The sequence below is a fragment of the Mustela nigripes genome, chromosome 7 (genome assembly GCF_022355385.1).
Source record: "Mustela nigripes isolate SB6536 chromosome 7, MUSNIG.SB6536, whole genome shotgun sequence".
NCBI lineage: Eukaryota > Metazoa > Chordata > Mammalia > Carnivora > Mustelidae > Mustela > Mustela nigripes.
This window is the reverse complement of record NC_081563.1, coordinates 111,167,052-111,188,898: the sequence shown is the minus strand read 5'-3', so window position 1 is coordinate 111,188,898 and position 21,847 is coordinate 111,167,052. Positions and strand designations below refer to the sequence as shown.

Genomic DNA, 21,847 nt, shown 5'->3' with positions numbered 1-21,847 from the left:
ATGCGGAACTACTTCAAGTGGCCTAATACAGAGGTAATTAGAGTCTCTGAGAAAAAAGGTGGACAGAAAAATACCTGGACAAATAATGGCCAAAAACTTTCTTTTTTTTTTTTTTCCCTAAAGATTTATTTATTTATTTATTTATTTATTTATTTGACAGAGAGAAATCACAAGTAGACAGAGAGGCAGCCAGAGAGAGAGAGAGAAGGAAGCAGGCTCCCTGCTGAGCAGAGAGCCCGATGCGGGACTCGATCCCAGGACCCTGAGATCATGACCTGAGCCCAAGGCAGCGGCCCAATCCACTGAGCCACCCAGGCGCCCCTGGCCAAAAACTTTCTAAACCTGATGAAAACTGTAAATCCACAGATCCAAGAAGCTCAACAAAAGCCCAGCACAAGAAATTTGAGGAAACAACTCAAAACTAGTAATAAAAGAGAAAATCTTAAAAGCAGCTAGAGGGAAAAAAAAAAACCAGTTATATGCAGAGGAACAAAGATAAAGAATAAAAATTAAGATGAACATTAAAGATAAAGAGGAGAACATAACAAACAATGCAAGGGAGAAGATAGTGGAACAGCATCTTCCAGGTACTAAAAGGAAAAACACTGTCAACCAAGAATTCCATGCATGGAAAAAATGTCTTTCAAAAATGAAGGTGAAATCAAGATATTTTTTCAGACATATGAAAGCTGGAAGAACTCATCATCTGAAGATTTGCACCGTGAAAAATATTAATGGACACTCTTTACAGAAAAGGAAATCATACTGAATGGAAATCTGGATCTACACAAAGGAATGAAGAACATCGAGAACAGTAACTACATACACAAATACATGAAATTTTAAAAAATTACTTAAATCTTTTAAAAAAGGATTAAAACAAGATTAAAAAGAGAATTAAAAAAAGAGAAATGACTGCTTAAACAAAAATAATAGCAATGTATTAGTGAGGTTTATAAAATGTAAAAGTGAATGCACGACAACAAAGATCAACACCAACTCTAAAGGCTGAGGAGTGGCAGTGCAAGCCCAAGGCAGAATCAAGTATAAGCTCAAGACCACTCCTCTGATCCTCCCTGTGACTAACTCTGGGGACCGGCCTATGCCCTGGTTCTTGATTTAGATACCTTAGTTTACTCATAGAGTGGGTTTTACACTGAATCTAGTAATTTCACCATTGTTTGCCTGGAAAGAAAACTTACCTAGGGGGTTCAACTGAGGAAAGGAGTGCTACTCACACGTGGAGAATTACTTTTAGGCCTAGTAACTAGCAACTAGCACCCAACAGAATTCCTTTCCGACAGAGGTACCACCAGACTCTAAAATGAGCATTCTTCTCATACAGAAGCTGGCACAGAAAAACAACTTCTTTATAGAGGTTGGTAGGTTGGTATGGAGGCTAAAAACTTCTTTACAGCACACAACAAAGCTTAAGGCAATAATAACCCAAACATATAAGGATTGGTACTGTTGAATTCTGAAAAAAATTAACAAAACTAAAACAGAAAAAATAAATAAGTTAATCAGTTTTTTCTCTTTGGCCCTTTCTTTACATACCTCACCCGCCTGAGATTCAGAAAGTTCCAGCAGGAAAGGAATTTCTGTATCAAAATTAGCAAAGAAGCTAGTCCACTGATGTTCAAAAGCCACCAAATCCTAGGAAGAAAATGAAAAGGATAATGCATTTGATCACATTCAGAGGTACTTTAGAAAACCAGAATCATGAAACAGCATCAGCTATCAAAATACTGGATCACTTAAATATATTTTAAAAGTTAATAGCAAACTACAGATACATGTTATCACATAGATGAACCTCAAAAACAACCAAAAGAGATATAAATGACCACCTGGTGTATGCTTCATTTATATGAAATACCCAGAAAATGCACATCTATAAAGACAGAAAGTAGATTAGTGGTTTGAATGAGGCCAGAGACTGATTACAAGTTAACACAAGGGAATTTGAGGGGTTGATGAAAATGTTCTAAAATTCGATTGTGGTGATGGCTGTACAACTCTAAATTTCACTAAAAATTCCTGAATTATACACTTTAAAATGGGTAAATTTTATGGTGTATAAATTATATTCTAAAAAAGTTATTTAAAAAGAAGACAACAATGTGCACCCAGTGCCTTACTTCAGCAATCTTTATTAGAGAGAGGTACTTATTTATGAGGCACCTAAAAGATAGTACATCCAGTGACAAAAGGTGGTCACGCCAGTGCAGCTTTGTTTAAGGACAAGTCAGATGACCTTAGTTAGAAGTTGGGTGGTGCCCTGGGTGGCCCATAGCCCTCTTATCCCTCACACCCTGCCCTAGTGGTGGTGGTGGTGGGGGGGAATTGCAAAACTCTGTGCCTTTCCTAGTTGACTCTCGGTGCAACCTACCTACCTCCCCCATCCCAGCTGCTTTTCAGCCTCTCTCATTCCTGCTCCCAATTACCACATATTGTTTTGTGCTTCTGGCTTTCCTTTAAAACATTGTTAGTTAACCAGAATACATGAGTTAACCAAAACACACCAGTTGCTTAAGATACTCATAGATGCTCACTGGAGCATCTTTACTCATTCTGTTTTTACAGAGGTATCTTACACACACACACACACACACACACACACACACAAATAAGTGCATACTTACAACTGGTAACCTACGGTTATCTGGGTTAGACTGCTCTGTCATACCACCTCTGTCCCGTGGCCCAGTAAACTAGACCTTCTGAGTTTGGGCTCCTGACCTACTGCTATTGGGTCCAGTTGGTGGCCCTGATCCAGGATCCAAGAGAGTCTGTGCATTTTGGGGAATATATTAAAAAAGATGGGGCATTCTGTTTCAAAAAATTCCCTGAGGACTTGTCAGTACTAATTACAGAATAAGGTAGAATGAATCATTAAATACCGCTTTCAGTTCCATGCTATGAGTGAAATGACGAATTCTCATACTTAAAATAGCATTATATCTGACATGTCCATATAAATACACACACACACACACACACACATGCAGATTCTTAAAACGTCCTAACAGCCTTGCATTTCTCTATGCCCACTTTATACATAAGGAGATTGAGGTACTGAAAAGTAAAGTGACCTGCCTGATGATGGAATACTAAAGAGCAGAAGTGGAAATGTATCTAGGTAAGAGATACCCAGATCCTGTGTTTTTTCCACCAGACACACTATTCTCCACCTTTTCCCTAATACTAATGTTGCACTTGTGGAAACAGATACTGTGTATACAGGCAGAACTGATCAGTCGCATCTGATGATGAAGAAAGGAAAGTTTATCTGCATAGACTCTTTGAGACCAAATCTAGAACACAGGCCCAGAGAGATATCAAGGTCAGATAAGCAGTAAAGGTCTGAAAATCCCAAGAACCATGACAGTGTGCCTTGGTTCTTGGCTGGTAGAGAAGGATACTGAACTTTATTTTTTTTTTTTTTAAAGATTTATTTATTTATTTGACAGAGAGAGATTACAAGTAGGCAGAGAGGCAGGCAGAGAGAGAGGAGGAAGCAGGCTCCCTGCTGAGCAGAGAGCCCGATGTGGGACTCGATTCCAGGACCCTGAGATCACGACCTGAGCCGAAGGCAGCGGCCTAACCCACTGAGCCACCCAGGCGCCCGATACTGAACTTTAGACAGAACTTTTGGCCATAGGCTGGCATCCAGCTTGCTAGTGGCTCGAAGTCCGTATCATGGCACCACCAGTAAGTTGACCTGGCTTAAGGACTAGGCAAGGGGAAAGCACTCATGTCTGAAGAGTTCCTCACAATGTTCAAAAAGAGAGGATTCTGGGGCTTTCTGTGTATTTCAGGGGCTTTCAGACAGGTTCCTTCTCTGTGGCTAGAACACTCATACCCCCTCCTCCTCTGTCTGGAAAGATCTCTGATCACCACACATGACTCCTTTGGGAAGCAATCCTGAGCAATTCCAGGCAGTTATTTTCCTTACTCTCTATGTTCCGCTGTGATTAGAGCAGTTACTAAAGAATACCACTATTATTGGTCTAAAAGCCCATTAAACAGTATGAGTGGGGGCCAGGTCTACCTATTTCTGTGTTTTAGCATAAGCACGGTATCCAATTTATGGTTATTATTTGCTTAATAAACCAAGAAGCAGGTGCGTGTGGGTAGCTCAGTCGGTTGAGCATCTGACTCTTAATTTCGGCTTAGGTCATGATTTCAGGATTGTGAGATCAAGCCCTGTGTCAGGCTCTGTGCTGAGCATGGAGCCTGCTCAAAGAGCTGCCAGCAGTGATTGGCCAGTGGGAATTAAAAGCCTAGATGCTGGGCACCTGGGTGGCTCAGTTGGTTAAGCGACTGCCTTCAGCTCAGGTCATGATCCTGGAGTCCCCGGATTGAGTCCCGTGTTGGTCTCCCAGCTCCATGGGGAGTCTGCTTCTCCCTCTGACCTTCTCCCCTCTAATGCTCTACCACTTCTCTCTCTCTCAAATAATTTTTTTTAAAAAATCTTAAAAAAAAAAAAAAAAAGCCTAGATATCAATTCTGGCTTAAGATTACACATCTTGACAAAGGGGAAATAGACGTGAGCAGAAAAGGTATTTGGATGGTGGACAGAAAAGAGGGTTTTATTTTTTATCTTTTTAGATTTTATTTATTTAGTTAACAAAAAGAGAGAGAGAGCACAAGTAGGGGGAGGAGCAGGCAGAGGGAGAGAGAGAAGCAGGCTCCCCACTGAGCAAGTAGCCTGATGCAGGACTTGATCTCAGGATTCCAGAATCATGACCTGAGCCAAAGGCAGCAGCTCAACCAACTGAGGCACCCAAGTGACCCAAAAAGAGGGTTTTAGAGAAGTTTGGAGGCTATGAAACAGCTCAAAGAAGGGAGAAGAAAATAAGGTAGATTTTTAAAAAGTGATATGGGTACAAACTGCTCCTTTTTCAGTAATTTTTCTAGAGACACAAAGACTAGAACTGCATTTTAAATACTTCTGGCTGTTGGATTTGAATTTCATTAACATTTGTAGACTCACCACAAGAGATCCCTGCACAAATTTATGGTTATACATGTGTATAGTATTTTTACTCCATGTGGGGTTCAATGAGCTATTTGGAGATCTACTTCATCAGCTTGGAGAGTTCTTGGACATTATCAATTCAGATTTCCTGTTGCATTTTCTCTCTACTTTCTTTCTGTACTTCAACTACACTATGTAAGATCATTTGACATTGTTTGGCAGATACTGGATGCTCTGTTTTACTCTGCTTAGTCTTTTTTTCTTGGTCTTCCAGTTTAGAAACTTCCTTTGACCTATCTTAAAGTTCACAGAACTTTACTTCATTTGTATCTAACCTGTTATTAAGACAGTCTAATGAATCCTTCATTTCAGGTATAGTATTTTTCATTTCTAACATTTCCATTTGGTTCTTTTTTCAGTTTTCAGGTCTCTGCTGAAATTCTTTAGCATTTTTAGTAGTAACTTGAAATTTTCCATTAGTTAATTCCATGATTTGGACTTAATTCTCTTGCCTGTTTCTTTTTTTTTAAGACTTTATTTTAAAGTAATCTCTACGCTCAATGTGGGGCTTGAAGGGGCTTGAACTCACAACCCTGAGATCAAGAACCGCATGCTCTACCAACTATGCCAGCAAAGTGCCTCTCTACTGGCTGTTTCTTAACAATGAAATTTTCTTACTTTATATCTTCTAATTTTTTTATCATATGCCAGACATTTTGTTATTAAAGTTTTCACTGAGAAACTGAAGTACGTAATATTTACCTCTAGAAAAGTATACCCTTTCTTTTATCAGGACATTAAAGTAGGGATCTAGGTAATTTTGATCTATAATTGATCTGGGTCTGGGTCTTACCACATTCGTGCATTTATTAATCACTAAATTAAAATATTTTGAGGGTAGGATCTGAATTTCAGTTGATTTTGCTCGTGGGAAGTCAGAAAGCCAGGAAGGGCCTGGTCTACAGCCCACAGTGATTACCACTATTGCTTCTTCAGCTGTAAGATGTCATTGTTGGCTGAGGTGCAATTAAAAATGTCCTCCTGAGTGGTCCCTCTCAACTGACTCCAGAGATGTGTGCAATGTTCTTAAAAACACAGTGTCATGTTTGGCCTCCATGTGTGACGTATAGCATCCTCATATTCCAAGGACTGCATGCAAGTGCGGTATGGGTCTCAGACACTTGCAGAAACTCCTAAACTACTTATTTCTTGTCCTTCCTTGTGATTAAATTTTCTTTTTAACTCTTTTTTTAAAGATCTTATTTATTTATTTGACAGAGAGGGAGAGGAGCACAAGCAATGAGGAGCAGCAGGGGGAGAGGGAGGGGGAGAAGCTGGTTCTTCAATAAGCAGGGAGCCCAATGTGGGGCTCAATCCAAGGACCTTGGGATCATGACCTAAGCTGAAGGCAGATGCTTAACCTACTGAGCCATTCAGGCATCCATGTGGTTAAATTTTCTTTATCATTTTTGCATTCTTATACTATAAATTTTTGCATGTTCACTTTTTCCATAATTAGACTAGCCATGGATGAATGATGATGATGATGATTAGGTCTTTTCAAAGTACAAAAAGTTCAGGTTTTATTTTTCTTTTATACTCCTATTTAATTAGAAATGTTTAAACAGAATGGATGCTCAATTTTATCAAATGCCTTTTAGGCATCTATGGAATGGTCACAAATGGTTTCAAGGAGAAAAATTAGTACAGTGATTACATTAATAGATTTCTTGGTACTAAACTAAATATTGGGACGCTTGGGTGGCTCAGTTGGTTGAGCAGCTGCCTTCAGCTCAGGTCATGATCCCAGTATCCTGGAATCAAGTCCCACATCGGGCTCCTTGCTTGGCAGGGAGCCTGCTTCTCCCTCTGCCTGTCTACCTGCCACTGTGTCTGCCTGTACTCACTCTCACTCCTCTCTCTCTGACAAATAAATAAATAAAATCTAAAATAAATAAATAAATAAGCTAAATATTGCACCCTTATTAACTCCACTTTGTCAGAGAATATTCTAACAAGATACCACATTCTACTTGCTAATATTTTACTTAAAATACAGGCATTAAAGGGATGCCTGGTGGCTCAGTCAATTAAGCATTGGCCTTCAGCTCAGATCATGATCCCAGGGTGCTGGCATCGAGCCCCACATTGGGCTCCCTGCTCAGTGGGAGTCTGCTTCTCCCTCTCTCGCTGCCCCTCTCCCCCTCTGCTGGTGCACTGTTTCTCACTTCAACTCTCTCAAATAAATAAGTAAATAAATAAATAAATGATCTTTGGAAAAAAATACAGGCATTAACACTGACAAGTAAGACTAGTCTGCAGTTTCCGTTTTTGTTACTTTTGTTGGGTTTTAGTATCATAACTAACTTCATTAAAAGGCTACACACTGTTCTTTTTCCATGCATACCTAGCTATGGTCACTGAGAGACACCACTGAGCTGCTTAATCACAGTACCTGTTCCGGTAGCCTCAGTTTTATCTGTTGCTCCTCACTGGAAATTGCTCCCCCCAACTTCATGCTTTCTTCCAAGTTCAGACATTAAAGGTTGATCCTCTAATCCAGGAGTCAGCAAGTTCTAGCTTGTGGGCAGGCCACATATCTTTGTAAATAAAGCTTCCTTGGAACACAGACACACCCATGCATTTAAGCATTGTCCACCTTTGCTCCCGGGCTACAATGGCACCACGGAGTAGTTCTAACACAGTTCTAACAGAGGAGGGCACACAAAGCCTACGCTTGCTGACCTTTGCTCTAATTCTGTGATTGTTTTAAGCCAAACCCCATCTTTTTAATCATTTCATCTCAGGGAAAGAGTGCAAAAAGACACCATCTGTGTTGTTTTTTTGAAGCCCAGCCCAACCAAATGTTTTTAGGTGAAAATGTCAACCCTAGGAAGTAGCCTGGGTCTTGCCTCAGGTAAGGTTTCCTCAGAGTGAAAGAGGCACTATCACTTTTCCTCCTTCCACTTCCCCCTCCTCAGGAGTTCAAGATAACAATCAGGGAAGAAGTGTTCAAACAAAAACATATCTTGCATTTTTTCAAGTTAAATAGCGTTAGTAGATAACTGAGCTGGCTCTAACGTACACGTTAAATACAATTTGGCTTCTTACTTCTGAAAGCAAACTCTCCAGAGACATAGGATCCATCTTGCTGTAGACATTCCATAGACTCAAACTCACATCCTGCAACTGCAACATAAGGGTAAAAACATTGAAATAAATGAGTCAATATCACTACGACAATCAGAAGTATCATAAATTACTATCTTGGTGAAAACTCAATGATTAGAATAATAAATCAAAATCTTATCAATTATATTAGAACCAATACATATTAATAAATGCTGTCCCATTCAAGGAAACTATCTTTACAGAAACTTTGGTACATATTTTGAATATCCTTCTGAGGTCTCTACTCAATGCTCTTTGAATTACGTTTTTTCAATCTAACTGGTGGGAACAGGAACTGTTCTCAACCCTTAGCATGTATCAGGCACTGTTCCTGATTACTTTTCAGATTTTTTTTAAACTCTGCCCTTGGTAGTTACCTGACACATGAATGCACTGACACTTCTGCTGAATACTTAGGATGGGGGAGAACAGGGGAATCTTGGCAGATCGTCAAGGTTCTCTCTGGGCAGTTTCCTTTTTAGTACTCTGGCAGCCCTGCTCTCAACGGACTCCACTGCATATTCTCGACTTAGAAAATACACTGGGATCCACCTGGGTATCCCTCCACCCCATGCTGTGGGCCTGGAAATTTTCTCAAAGTAGTAAGCTAGAGTAATCACAAGGCTGACCTTGGCTATTTCTCTCGGGGAATCACTATTTTTCATTGTATGACGTCTACTGTCTTGAAAACCATTGCTTCACATATTTTGTTTTTTGTTTGTTCTTTTGGTTTGGCTACGTTGAGTTGTGGTGGGAAGGAAAGAAACCTGGTTCCTATTGTCTTATGTAGGTGACTTATTTTTTCTTCCTGGAAGCTTTTTGTGATCTTTCATCCTTACTGTTCGAAAAAGGCATAGGTAGACTTAAGGCTTTTTCCTTTCCTTTTATACTTGCTAAGTCATTTAATTTAAAAGTTTTTATTCTTTTTAATCACTCAAAATGTTTCTTTTTAAAAAATTTTCTCCCTTCTGATATTTCTGCTCTGTATTTCTGTAACTCTCACTTGCTGGCTATCAGACTTCTTGGATCAGTTCACTATGTCTTTTAACTTTTTTTCCTCATATTTTCTATCTCCTTGATTTTTTAATTTTATATTTTTAGAGAATTTCCTAACTTTACTTCCCAACCCCTCTATTAGTTTAATCAATTATAATTTCCCAGAGCTCTTATTTTCTTTATGTTAATTTATCACCACATAATGCTTGTTCTATAGTCATCCAATCTTCCTTGTCTGGGCTTCCTAATGAAAATTTTGTGCCTTAAGTTTTGCTCTATATCTTAATTACCTTTGGGATTTATCCAATCCATCTTTTTTTTTTTTTTTAATCTTGATCTTTTCAAGTTACAGGCATTTAATCAAATGTCTAGTGATCTTTGGTTGCTTGTTTTTATTTCCAAATATTGGAAGCTTTATGCTCTCAGCAAAGCTTGTCAACTACTAGAAATTATTTTAGGGAGAGCAGAAAGGCAGGAGGCAGTTATTCAGGATCTCTACTCCCTTATATTTAAAATTCCAGGGACGCCTGGGTGGCTCAGTTGGTTGGACGACTGCTTTGGGCTCAGGTCACGGTCCCGGAGTCCCGGGATCAAGTCCCGCATCGGGCTCCCAGCTCCACGGGGAGTCTGCTTCTCCCTCTGACCTTCTCCTCGCTCATGCTCTCTCTCACTTCCTCTCTCAAATAAATAAATAAAATCTTTAATAAAATAAAATAAAATTCCAAAAGACTGAGTTAATATATTTGGCTCCTTCCTCTGTATTCTGAAACAGCTTTTCAAGTATCAACTGATTTAATTTTTTGAAGGAATCTGATTTCTAATTTTATTTTATTTTTTTTTTATAATTTTTTTTTTTTTATTTGACAGACAGAGATCACAAGCACGCAGAGAGAGAGGAGGAAGCAGGCTCCCCACAGAGCAGAGAGCCCCATGCGGGGCTCGATCCCAGGACCCTGGGATCATGACCTGAGCTGAAGGCAGAGGCTTTAACCCACTGAGCACCCAGGTGCCCCTGATTTCTAATTTTAAACATAAACCTTAATTTTACTAATAATTTTGAGACATAATATTTCCTTACGACATCTCCCTTTTTAATTTTGTGTGCTCTGCCTACCATATCTCATTTCTCTCTTTACAAACTCCATTCTTAAAAGTTATAAAAGAGACATTTCCTCATTTTTTATTCTATTTTTCTTAGAGAAAATCTTTTTAAAAAGCATAATGATCTATCTCTGCATCAAATATGCTATGGTCTCTTTCTTAAATCTTATTGAATATTTTCATAAGTCTTATTCCACCTTTCATTATAAAGAGCTTATGTTTGCACATAAAAAGGTAAATGAATGGTTACTCTCATTACTCAGAAGTTTGCGTATAGAATCCTCTCCTTGAGAAGCTAGTTGATGTAAATTTACATTACTAGGTGACAATTCCAGAAACTGGAGAGTTAAGAAGGAGGAAGCTGGAGGCAGGGTAAGCTCTATCAGAGGACCTTCCCTGTGCTGCTTCTCAGAAAGAATTCTCTATATGTGTAATTCAGTTTGGCTCAACCTAAATGCCAGGTAAAAGCTTATGTGGGTCTGGTTTCCTTTCTTGTGTTGGTACCGAGTACATCCAGGACAAAGCAGACTCTGGGTTAACGACTTTCTTCTGGGTATAGACATACAATAAAACAGAATTTTTAGGGCGCCTGGGTGGCTCAGTGGGTTAAGCCGCTGCCTTCGGCTCAGGTCATGATCCCAGGGTCCTGGGATCGAGTCCCGCATCGGGCTCTCTGCTCAGCGGGGAGCCTGCTTCCTCCTCTCTCTCTCTGCCTGCCTCTCAGCCTACTTGTAATCTCTCTCTGTCAAATAAATAAATAAAATCTTTAAAAAAAAAAAAACAGAATTTTTAAAATTTAAGTTTTAAGTGTCTGTAGTTCTTCTCTTGGCCTTCAAAAGACTCAAGAGTCTTTCTGGCTCAGAGTTATCAGGTCTCTGGTGTGTGACTCAGAGTGGAGTACTATTCCATACCCTAAAGGCTGGTAAGGAAGGGAACTGGGTGGGGGAGAATGAGGGGGAAACAAAAGGAAAGTATTTGAGAGAATGACAATGAGCAGCTACAAAGAAAAGCAGGATCTAGTGAAAGGGATCTTGAGAGAAGGCTTATAGTTCTCACTGTGTGAATTGTTAAGTTTCCTCCTCACTGCCCACTCCACCCCATTGAACACCACCCTACAGGAAAGATCTGTATTATCCTATAAAGTTTTTTGGGAGGGATTTTGTTGGGCTACCTGGGTAGATCAGTCAGTAGAGCCTGAGATTCTTGACCCCAGGGTGATGAGTTCAAGGCCTATGCTAAGCATGGAGCCTACTCAAAGAAGGGAAAGGAATGTTGTTCCTTTTGGATGTGTCTGTACAGTGTAATGCGCCTTAAGGCATGAGTCCGAAAGGCTGCCTCATTTGGTCTGTATGAACCCTGCAGCCCCCTTGTGTATTGCTTTTTTTTTCCCCCCCAAAGTAGCGCCCACACCCAGCACAGAGTCTAGTGTGGAGCCCAATGTGGGGCCTGAACTCAAGACCCTAAGATCAAGACCTGAGCTAAGATCAAGAGCCAAATGCTTAACTAAGCCACCCAGGTGCCCCAAATCCCCTACTCTTCTAAATTAGAGAGCACTGAGGCATCTTGGTGGCTCAGTTTGCTGAATGTCTGATTCTTGGTTTTGGCTCAGGTTATGATCTCGTGGGTGGTGAGATGGAACCCTGTGTCAGACTCTGCATTCAGGAGGGAGTCTCCTCCTCTCCCCTCCCCCACTCGTGCTCACCCACACTCTCTCTCTTAAATAAATAAATCTTAAATAAATAAATAAGAGAGTATTACTTCCTAGCAGGGGCAGCTCTCACAGCCTTTTAAAGTTCTGTTACTTACAGTCAATGTGAGAATACTACAGTTTTGGAGCAGGAACAGTGGAGTCCAAGTGGTGTGCTTCTTTTCAACCCCACATCCCATGTTCCTTCCACATTACAGGGTTTACCAGGCAAGAATCCATTTACTTCCAAGGGACACTGCTACTTCTCGGAAGGAGGGGCAGTAATTAGCCCCGGGCCATCCTTCCTATTCTATGCCTAATAGTATGTTTCCATTTTGAGCATGTCGACGCTCATTCTCTGTTTGTACTGGGAGCAGGTCATCTCATTGGGAGATGCCTACGGTGATACTGCTAACCTACCAGGCCATCCTCCTTAATATGTAAGGGAGAGGGTGACCCCCCTCTCCCAGACTCATTCATTAATTCACTCAACAAATATTTATGGGTCATCTACTAGACAGAGGAATACTGAGATAAAAGATACTGTTTGGAATGCAAAAGATAACCTTCTTATTCCTCTAGTATGCTGTACTTATACAAAATTCTGCACTGTGCTTTTCATTGCTCTTGAATAGTTCTCAAATTATATGAATTTCTGAGATACAAACAACAACAATGAAAAGGCTGTTTTTTGTTTTCAAGGAGCTTCCTATCCAGAGACCAGGGGTGGGCGGGAACACGAGTAGGGGTGTGTGAAAAATGTATAACATAGGACAAAGAAAGCTACAAGAGGAATCAGCTTAAGGTGCTACAGGAGTAGACTGGAAGAACAATGGACTCAGAAGGGGGAAAAGAGAGAAAGGAAGACAGACAGAAACTCCTAGAAGAAAGGACAAAGGAGTTTAGTTTAGGGACTAGCTTTGCATAGCATCTATTTTCCATTTCAAGTTTTTTAACTTGTTCCATGCTCTTGAGAGATCACTGCTAGCTTTTCAGTGTTATAATGATGCCCACTCACATTGTGGGGGCCCTTAATAAAAACAGCAGGTGGCAGACAAAAGCCAGGCATACTGCCTTTCATACATACCTCGTATTTCATGGTAAAAAATCCATCCCCTCCAATGCCCTCAAGTGCAAAGGCCTGTACAATTGGCCATTTCTCTACTACAAACATATCAAATATCTGCAAGTGACCTAGAGGAATCAAATAAAACAACATGTATCAAATACTATCCTGGATATAATAGTCTAAACCTGATCTAATGTGGTTAGACAGGCATCACCTCTCTCAAATTCACCCCAGCCACATTTAGCAAAATAAAAGTGAAACAGATAACATGGTTAGATATTAAAACTAGAAATACAAAATGAAAGTCCAAGAAAATTCAAACCATAACAAGTTACAGAAATTCAGATTTCTCTATAGCATATTTTCACATTCTGGTTTCCTAAGTGAGAAGTTAAGTTAGTAAATAAATAGTGGCCTATTACATCTGACTTGAATCATTTAGTGGATATAATTATTAACAGACTCAAACTTGGCTCTCCCCCCTTAAGAAACATAGCCAATCAACTTCCTCAAGGGAAAATTACCAAATCAAAAATTTTTCTTTCTGTGCTTGCTTCAGCAGCACATATACTAAAATTAGAACAAAAATTTTTCTTTCTTATAGCAATAGCTCTAATGCACAAAGTTTTTAAAAAATAAGATATAGCACTGCTAAACTTCTTGATTATTTTCCTTTATTTTTACACATTTTAAAAAAAAAGATTTTATTTATTTATTTGAGAGAGAGAGAATGAGAGAGAGAGAACATGAGAGGTGAGAGGTTAGTGGGAGAAGGAGACTTCCTGCTGAGCAGGGAGCCTGATGTGGGACTCGATCCTGGAACTCCAGGATCAGGACCTGAGCTGAAGGCACTTACTTAACCAACTGAGCCAGCCAGGCACCCCTACACATCATTTTTGAGCCTCACTGTCAGCATATTTTTAACAGCTGCCTGAATTACTATTTCGTATACCAGGAGCCTCCACAGCTATACTCTCCGTACAAGTAAGTGGCACAGCTAGAAGGCAACTGTGGTAAATACCTTTATCAATTTTTCTATCTGACTAGATGGCCTGCTGTGTTGTCATAGAAATTTCAGTTATGAGTACCAGCTTGCACAGAAAAATCCCCAAATTTCATTGTGCTTGATTCTCTGCCTTTAATGAAAATAGATCAATGGGTTTCCCAGCTGAATGCCTCCAATGGAAGGAGGGAGCAGTAGAAATGCTGGGATTCACACATCATCCAAGCAAGGTTCTAATATGGCTTGCTGTCAGACACTGACCTTGGGAGCTGTAAGGAATGCCAATTCTACTACAATCTCGAACCATGTCCACAAAGCTGGCAATTTTAAATTCTTCTGCAGCTTCCTCATCTTCATACTGAAGAGGGAAATTGAGGGGAAAAATAGGTTCTGAGGAGACATCATACAAAATCCCCTATTTTCTTGATATTTTATCAATCAGAGTTATCTCAAATGACATTATTATAGAGGACTGCACCCAAGAGGGTGTTTCCAAAGCCCAAGTTTTGTGTTTCCTGGTCAGATACCTGAATGCAAGAGCTGAAACTTGCCTCAAAAATTCCCCAGAAGCTCACATGGTGTTCAAGGGGCAACTGTATATCGGTATTTTTTATAATTTTACTTTATTTTTCTTATTTGATCATAAGTCTGTTGTGTTATGTTAGTGATCATTTTAGTATATGTGCTGCCGAAGCGAGCACATGTTAGTGATCATTTAGGATTGAGAGTAAATACCCTGAACTTAAAAAAAAAGAAAAGAAGGGTTTTTGACCCATATTAGGTCACCATTTCCATGAAATCCTAAATCTCAAGTCCTGATTTGATTTCCAGCCAAACCCTTGAAAAGAACCCAAAAGGAAACAAATACCAAAAAATCCAAATATAGAAATGTTACAAAAGCTTATCAAACTCTCCTGAGGCAGTCCATGGCACCAGTCCCCTAAGAGAATGGGTACAGACTGGTGATAAACAAGCAGGACAGGAAGCTACGACTAGGTCCCAATTGAAGAGTCCCTTTTGTCTGTCAGGCATATAATTTAACTATAAGGTAGCCTCATAATGAATTATGAAAATTTCCACTAAAACAAGTAACTTTTTTGTGTGATGACATCCTACAATTTGATCTTTTTAAGGGACCTCCTATTCTAGATCTATACTTTTCTGAAAGAGTATCCTCGGAATGTCTCTGAGTGCCTATTCTATCTTCCCTTCTTACCTCATTTTCCGTCATACAGTGGAAATGCAGATTTCTCCAATGTGCCACATAGGGTAAGAGATAGCGATAGTTGACAGGATTACAGTACAGATGGACACTATCTGATTTAATCAATATAATTACATCTGAAAGAAAAACAAAATTAAATCACAACACTGTCAAAGTCATCTCCTTTACACATTTACTGTTCACATCATTAATAATACCATTAAAACTATTTCAGAGACAATGTAAGAAAACTCCAAACTGAAAAGTTCTTTATAACTAGGCAACGTGACTCAAAGTGACTGTGTAACTCGTGTGGGCAGCAAGGACTTTCTAGTTCCTGTGCAATGCTCTCATCACTGTGGCCCTCTGGTTAGGACAATGAAGGCACAGAATAAGTCAAAAGAACAGCTTTCAGGATGTTCTGCTTTTGTAAAGTTCAACACCATCAAATCTGTGGTACCAGACTTGGGTGTGTACTTTGCTACAGAGATAAATACCAAATGAAAACTCCATACCCTAAAGCCACTGAGGCAAGAAATAGCATGGAATACCACTGGTAACATTCTTCTGTAGGCATGTCTAAAGTTCTTGGCTGTTGACTCAGTGTAATCATGGGCCTGAGGACATCACTATTCAGCTGTGGGAAGGGTTACTGTGTATGGGGGTGAACTCTTTCCTCCCAGGAAAGGCTGGGAGGAAGGAAGTAGAGGCAAGAGGACAGGCTTCTATAAATAGATCAGCAGCTCACAGACTCAAGAAAAAAACATGGATGTTGGTGGGTCAAATAAATAAAACAATCCCAAGTGTGCAAATAAACTTAGGTAAGTTAACAAGAGTCCTGGAATGGGGCAGGAATACTAAAGCAGTTTGAGGATTGAGAAAGAAAGCAATCATACTTCCAGAAAAAGAGCAGAGCTCCACTGCCTAGCTTCTGAGAAAGCAGAGCCACCACAGGCAACTAACAAGATAGTGCTAGGGAAGTTGCTAGAGGAGGATGGCTGGAAGTGAGAGGAGCAAGGGGGCATCTGAAACAGCAGGTTTAGGGCAATGCCAACACAGTAATACAAAGTGACAGCCTATACTCTACAAAAACCTAGGCCCAATGAATACCGACAGCAGCTGACCACGCCTCTTGAAATAAAGCTCCATGATGCTGACCTTCAGTTTTTCAAAAATCACTCTGTGCCCCACACCTGGTCAGAACCAGGTGTTCTAGGGAACATGGTATAGAGCAGCCTATTCATTGATGACTCTCAGTTAATCACTAGAATCAAAAGGTGGCAAAGGATGGGACAGAGATCACCTCTCATCCTGCTGGTTTTCTTCATAAAGGCCTTCTAAGGGCCTTGCCCCGAATCACCTGTAGATTGCCTTCTGAGGAGTTAGAGTTTAAAGTCACATGGAGAGGCTGAGGGGGCTTCCTGTGTAGACTGTACTTTACGCTAATGTGTAATACTCCACAAAGAATTAGGGTTCAGTAAAAGAAATAATGCAACAACTACTGTTCTACTCAGAATCTCATAGGACTCTGATGTCATTGCTCTGAACAAAATTAACAGTAAAAGATGAAAGTGTAAGAAAACTGGATGAATATGCAAACTATTTTAAAAGTGTTTTTAAAAAATAAATTCTTCATGTTGGCCTCTTTTCCTCTCCTATAGAGATCAAAATGTAGATGCATAAATCCAGTGATCACAGTTTGCCAACTACTTGAATTTAAAAATATGAATTTACTAACTCATTTTTAATTCATTAATGATATATTAAATCAGTCAAAGAAAATGCTCATTTTATAAGTACCCATTGTGCCAGATGGCAGGATAAAGACAATTATAAGCATAAGCGAAAAAGGCACACCTTTGAGGATTTAAACTATTTCCTTAATTTCAGGACTACAATATCCTTAGCAACTTTGGCTGCAGTGAAATGTGTGGCTGGTATGAGCATCTGTCTTTTTATAATTCTAAATGGCTGCCAAGATGAATTCTTTTTTTTTTTTTTAAAGTAGGCTCCATGCCCAGCATGGAGACCAATGCAGGGCTCCAGCTTACAACTCTGAGATCAAACCTCGAGCTTAGATCAACAGTCTGACCCTTAACTGACTAAGGCACCCAAGCACCCCAAGATGAATTCTTTCTAAACCAGTAGATGCTGTACAGCATAAAGAAGCATAAAATATATATATATATATTTTTTTTATTTATTTACTTGAGAGATAGAGCACAAGCAGGGGGAATGGGAGAGGGAGGAGCAGGCTCCCTGCTGAGCAGGGAGGCCAATGCAGGACTTAATCCCCCGATGCTGGGATCATGACCTGAGCCAAAGACAGATACTTAACTGACTCAGAGGCCCTGCATAAAGAAGCATTTTTAATAAAAACCAAAACCTGAAAGTAAATTTGAAATTGAAAGAAATTTAATGAAAGTTCTAACTGCAACCTACTCCTTCTGCATTTCCTAATAAAAAGAAAATCTTTAATCAATCTACAAGGATAACACTATTAAGGATTTTACCACAGAAGAATTTTCACATCCCAGCAGACCAGGGCTCCTTAAACTTAGAACTACTGGTAGTTTAGAAGACCAGCTCATTTTTTGTTGTGGGGGGCTGTCTGGATGCACTGTAGATGTCTAGTAGCCACTATGCCCAGTTGTGACAATCAAAAATGTCTTCAGATATTGCCAAATGCAATATCTCAGGGAATAAAACTGCCCCCACTTTAAAACCATTGCACTACATCCACTGCAAGATGACTTCAATATCAGTATCAGTATTCAGATGTTAGCCTTTATGCACTCCCTAGCTGCTTCACAAGAGCTGCCTGTCTCTTGTCCAGTTTGATTTGTCTATTCCTGTGTGTCCTGATCCATCTGGCAGACAAGTCATGATGCTCAGTATGCGATATCAGAGACAGCTCCTGGGCATCAGCCCACAATAGCATCAACACAGGGAGAGTGTCTCAGAGCTAAAGAAAGGGGAATGTAAGCAGAAAGCCTCCATTGTAATCGTGGGCATCGTCATGAATTAAAGTCACACAGAAAACAATTCCCAAAGACAGAACTGGACAAAGAGCCTTTGTTCCTAAGCTGAAGATCCACATGAAATCTTCCTTGTAGGAGTAGCCTGCAGGCTCATCCGTGACCCACAACTGAATGCGCTTTCACAGGACAACAGCACATAATCTGAACCTCCCAGCACGTAAAGGCAGTGGGCAATTCAGAGGAAACCTAGAACCTTGCCAAGAAGATATAAAACCAAACTGATATGCACATTTCCCTCTAAAGCTGATTTAGCCAGTAAACATATTCTGAAAACTACTTGTCATTAGTCTTATTATCAACCAGTAGGTTACTAACAGGAGCATACTACTTAATACTATATATACTTACCATCTAGAACTTCTTCAGAAAATCCTGTTTTCTCAAAATCACATGTATTCTGATTGTACAAACCAAAGAGAAGGTAATTTGCCAGCTCTCTGCAGCCTTCATTGTACCTGCTATCGATTCCTGCAAAGCAAAGAAGGCTCTGATCAGCTGTACTATGGGACACAAATGAGCCCCCATAAATTGCCCCTGCTCAGCAAAATCCACAGGGTTAGGCTAAAGGCAGAAGCTCACATCAATTTTGTGCCAGTAACCAAATTAGCAACTCTGTGAAAGAAGCATCAAGTACTCTTCCTTGGTTTTCAAGATCCATCTAGTTTAAACAATTAAATAGTACACATTATTGAAGCTATTAATTTCCAAAAAGCAAATTTTTCACTATAGAAAGAAGCAGAAAATATGGTCTGGGTCCTGCCACAGCTGGTTAAAGATTTTGGGATACTTTTCAGTTAGAATAGGAATACAGGATTAAAAATATTCACTTCTCAAAGAGAGATTTATCCAAACTTCAGGAATCAAAGGCAATTTAAGGTAGTTTGAAAGAACTCAAAGTGAAAAAGAGTACAAGTGAATGGAACTACACACACCCATCATTTCACAAATATTTATTAAGCTCAAGGACCATCATTGTGCTGGATGCTGGATTGTGTGATAAACATGCCTGCAAATGGCCCCCATAAAGTTTACAGTCTAGTGGAGCTGGGTCAGAGACAAAAAAAATTTAAACAATACACCTTCACTACTGCCTTTCAGTGGCATGGGCATCGGTACTACCTGGTTGCTGAGTATCTCTGAGCATGTCACGGGCAGATAGACAGTGGTAGCTGTCTACATGAGGCTGAGGAAGGAGTTGGAGCAGAAAGCACACCAAGAATAGAAATATGGCTAGAGCCTGGGAAAGAGGGCTGGCAATGGTCACTCAGACAAGTGAAAAAAAGTAATGGTCATTTAGACCAGAGGGGCCCAGAGATTACCTGTGACAGAGGACTTCTAATATAAAAGAACTCCCTTCTGAGCTGAGATCAAAGTAGCACAGCCCTGTTCTATCCCATTCAACACTTCAGTGAAGGGAGGGGTGAAAAAGAATCAAAAGCCAGAATGGACTGGCCTATCTAAGACCCAAACTTTAAAGGGCTAGAAAGTTAAAAATAAACAGACTAGGCAGACCTAGCCTCAGCATGTCCACTTCTAAGGGTTCTGGCCACATAAACTGCTGACATGAAAAAGACTGACCAGGTCAAATTAAAGGCAAAAGAAACTCTATGTAGGCACAATGCTTTAGCTGACAAAGTTGTTTCTCATAAGGGTATTACAGGTTAACAATTCTGATACTGTTATACATGTATATTGGAATTAAACAAGTAAACTGGATGATGGGTACCAAGTTCCCTAGTGGTGAAGTAGAAGTTTACAGATAAGCAAAAGGGGGAAATTAGAATAATCTATGTAGTAAGTGGGTAGGCTGGAGACATTAATCTGAATTCATGTATAGCTTAATATAGATACAGATGGTTACATAACAATTACAGGTAATGTACACACAAACTGTCAGCTGTCCGCTGCCCCCGAGTCTAGAAGCATTTGACATTCCAGTAGTAACAAGAGTGTATCCAATGCCCAGATCCTGGTTTCTTTTCTTTCTTTCTTTTTTTTAAGATTTGTTTATTTGACAGAGAGGGAGCGAGAAAAAGAAAGAGGGAGAGATTACAAATAGGCAGAGAGGCAGGCAGAGAGAGAGAGGGAAGCAGGCTCCCCTCCAAGCAGAGAGCCTGATATGGGGCTCAATCCCAGGACCCTGGAATCATGACCTAAACTGAAGGCAGAGGCTCAACCCACTGAGCCACCCAGACACCCCCAGATCCTAGTTTCTAATACCATTCTCCGGTTAAAGGAACCCCAGCACTCCTTGGCGAAATGGCTGATTCTAGGACTGGAGCAGGAAATCTATAAAATAAGCCTAGGGGCGCCTGGGTGGCTCAGTGGGCTAAAGCCTCTGCCTTCAGCTCAGGTCATGATCCCAGGTTCTGGGATGGAGCCCCTCATGGGGTTCTCTGCTCAGCAAAGAGTCTGCTTCCCTTTCTCTCTCTCTCTGCCTGCCTCTCTGCCTACTTGTGATCTCTGTCTGTCAAATAAATAAATAAAATCTTAAAATAAAATAAAATAAGCCTAGAGTATCTTATAGTGCCAGAAGGTACAGAAGTGCTAAACAAGTGCTAAACTTTGATTGCAGTAGGTGGAGGGGGGAACATATGTCAAAGGAAGGGACACAGAAGCCAACTGAAATGACAGCATAAGTACAGTAATGAACAGGTGCTTTTATTCATAGGTAAATTCATGGCAAAGACAGCGTCCACTCTTCTGAGGGTTATAGCTAGAGAGATAATCCAATGAATGGATTCTTTAAATCCAGTTTAAACATTTGAAACCTTTGGTGGGAATTCCAGGTCCACCATAGCTGTGGTTTTGTTTTGTTCTGTTTTTAGGTAAAATACAACTTTATTTAACAAAAAAAAAAGTAATTTCTACCATAAATCCATATTTCCTTCTAAAAGCAGAAAACTTGATCACATTTTCCCAAGTAAGCTCAGTAAAGTTATTGTTCAGTTTTTTAAATTTGAAACTTCGGCAATTTTTAAGGTTCTGCCCTTTATTTTCTCCCCTAACTACCATTTAAATTTCAAAGAGGGCTTCTGCAGGAGTGTGTGAGTGTGAGTGTGTGTGTGTGTTGAGTGTATATGGTCAAGATGCATTCTTCTCTGCTGGCATCAGCTGCTATTCATTTTAATTTTTATTTTAATCCAATTAATATATAGTGTATGAGTTTCAGAGGTAGAGTTCAGTGATTCATCAATCATTTATATAATACCCAGTGTTCATTATATCACATGCCCTCCTTTTTTTTTTTTAAAGATTTTATTTATTTATTTGACAGAGAGAGATTACAAGTAGGCAGAGAGGCAGGCAGAGATAGAGAGGAGGAAGCAGGCTCCCTGCTGAGCAGAGAGCCCGATGCGGGACTCGATCCCAGGACCCTGAGATCATGACCCGAGCCGAAGGCAGCGGCTTAACCCACTGAACCACCCAGGTGCCCTCACATGCCCTCCTTAATGTCCATCATCTAGCATCCCTCAGTTTGTTTCCTATGATTAAGAGTCTCTTATGGTTTGTCTCCCTCTCTGATTTCATATCATTTTATATTTCCCTCACTTTCCCTATGATCCCGTTTTGTTTCTTAGATTCCACATA

General features: G+C 40.0%; 1 protein-coding gene across 3 annotated transcripts in view; it reads right to left on the bottom strand.

Moving 5' to 3' along the window:
* LOC132021770 (dynein axonemal assembly factor 9) overlaps positions 1-21,847 on the bottom strand; it is a 133,093-nt gene that overhangs the window by 88,512 nt on the left and 22,734 nt on the right. For 2 of the 3 annotated variants that reach the window (XM_059406632.1, XM_059406633.1), the window contains exons 3-8: positions 18,605-18,724; positions 15,228-15,352; positions 14,273-14,369; positions 13,027-13,133; positions 8,096-8,173; positions 1,558-1,656 (exon numbers count right to left, since the gene is read on the bottom strand). In XM_059406632.1, coding sequence (XP_059262615.1) covers positions 1,558-1,656; positions 8,096-8,173; positions 13,027-13,133; positions 14,273-14,369; positions 15,228-15,352; positions 18,605-18,724 — 626 coding nt within the window. Of the gene's footprint in view, positions 1-1,557; positions 1,657-8,095; positions 8,174-13,026; positions 13,134-14,272; positions 14,370-15,227; positions 15,353-18,604; positions 18,725-21,847 lie in introns of those variants that run through there. The other variant, XM_059406634.1, reaches the window with a different exon arrangement.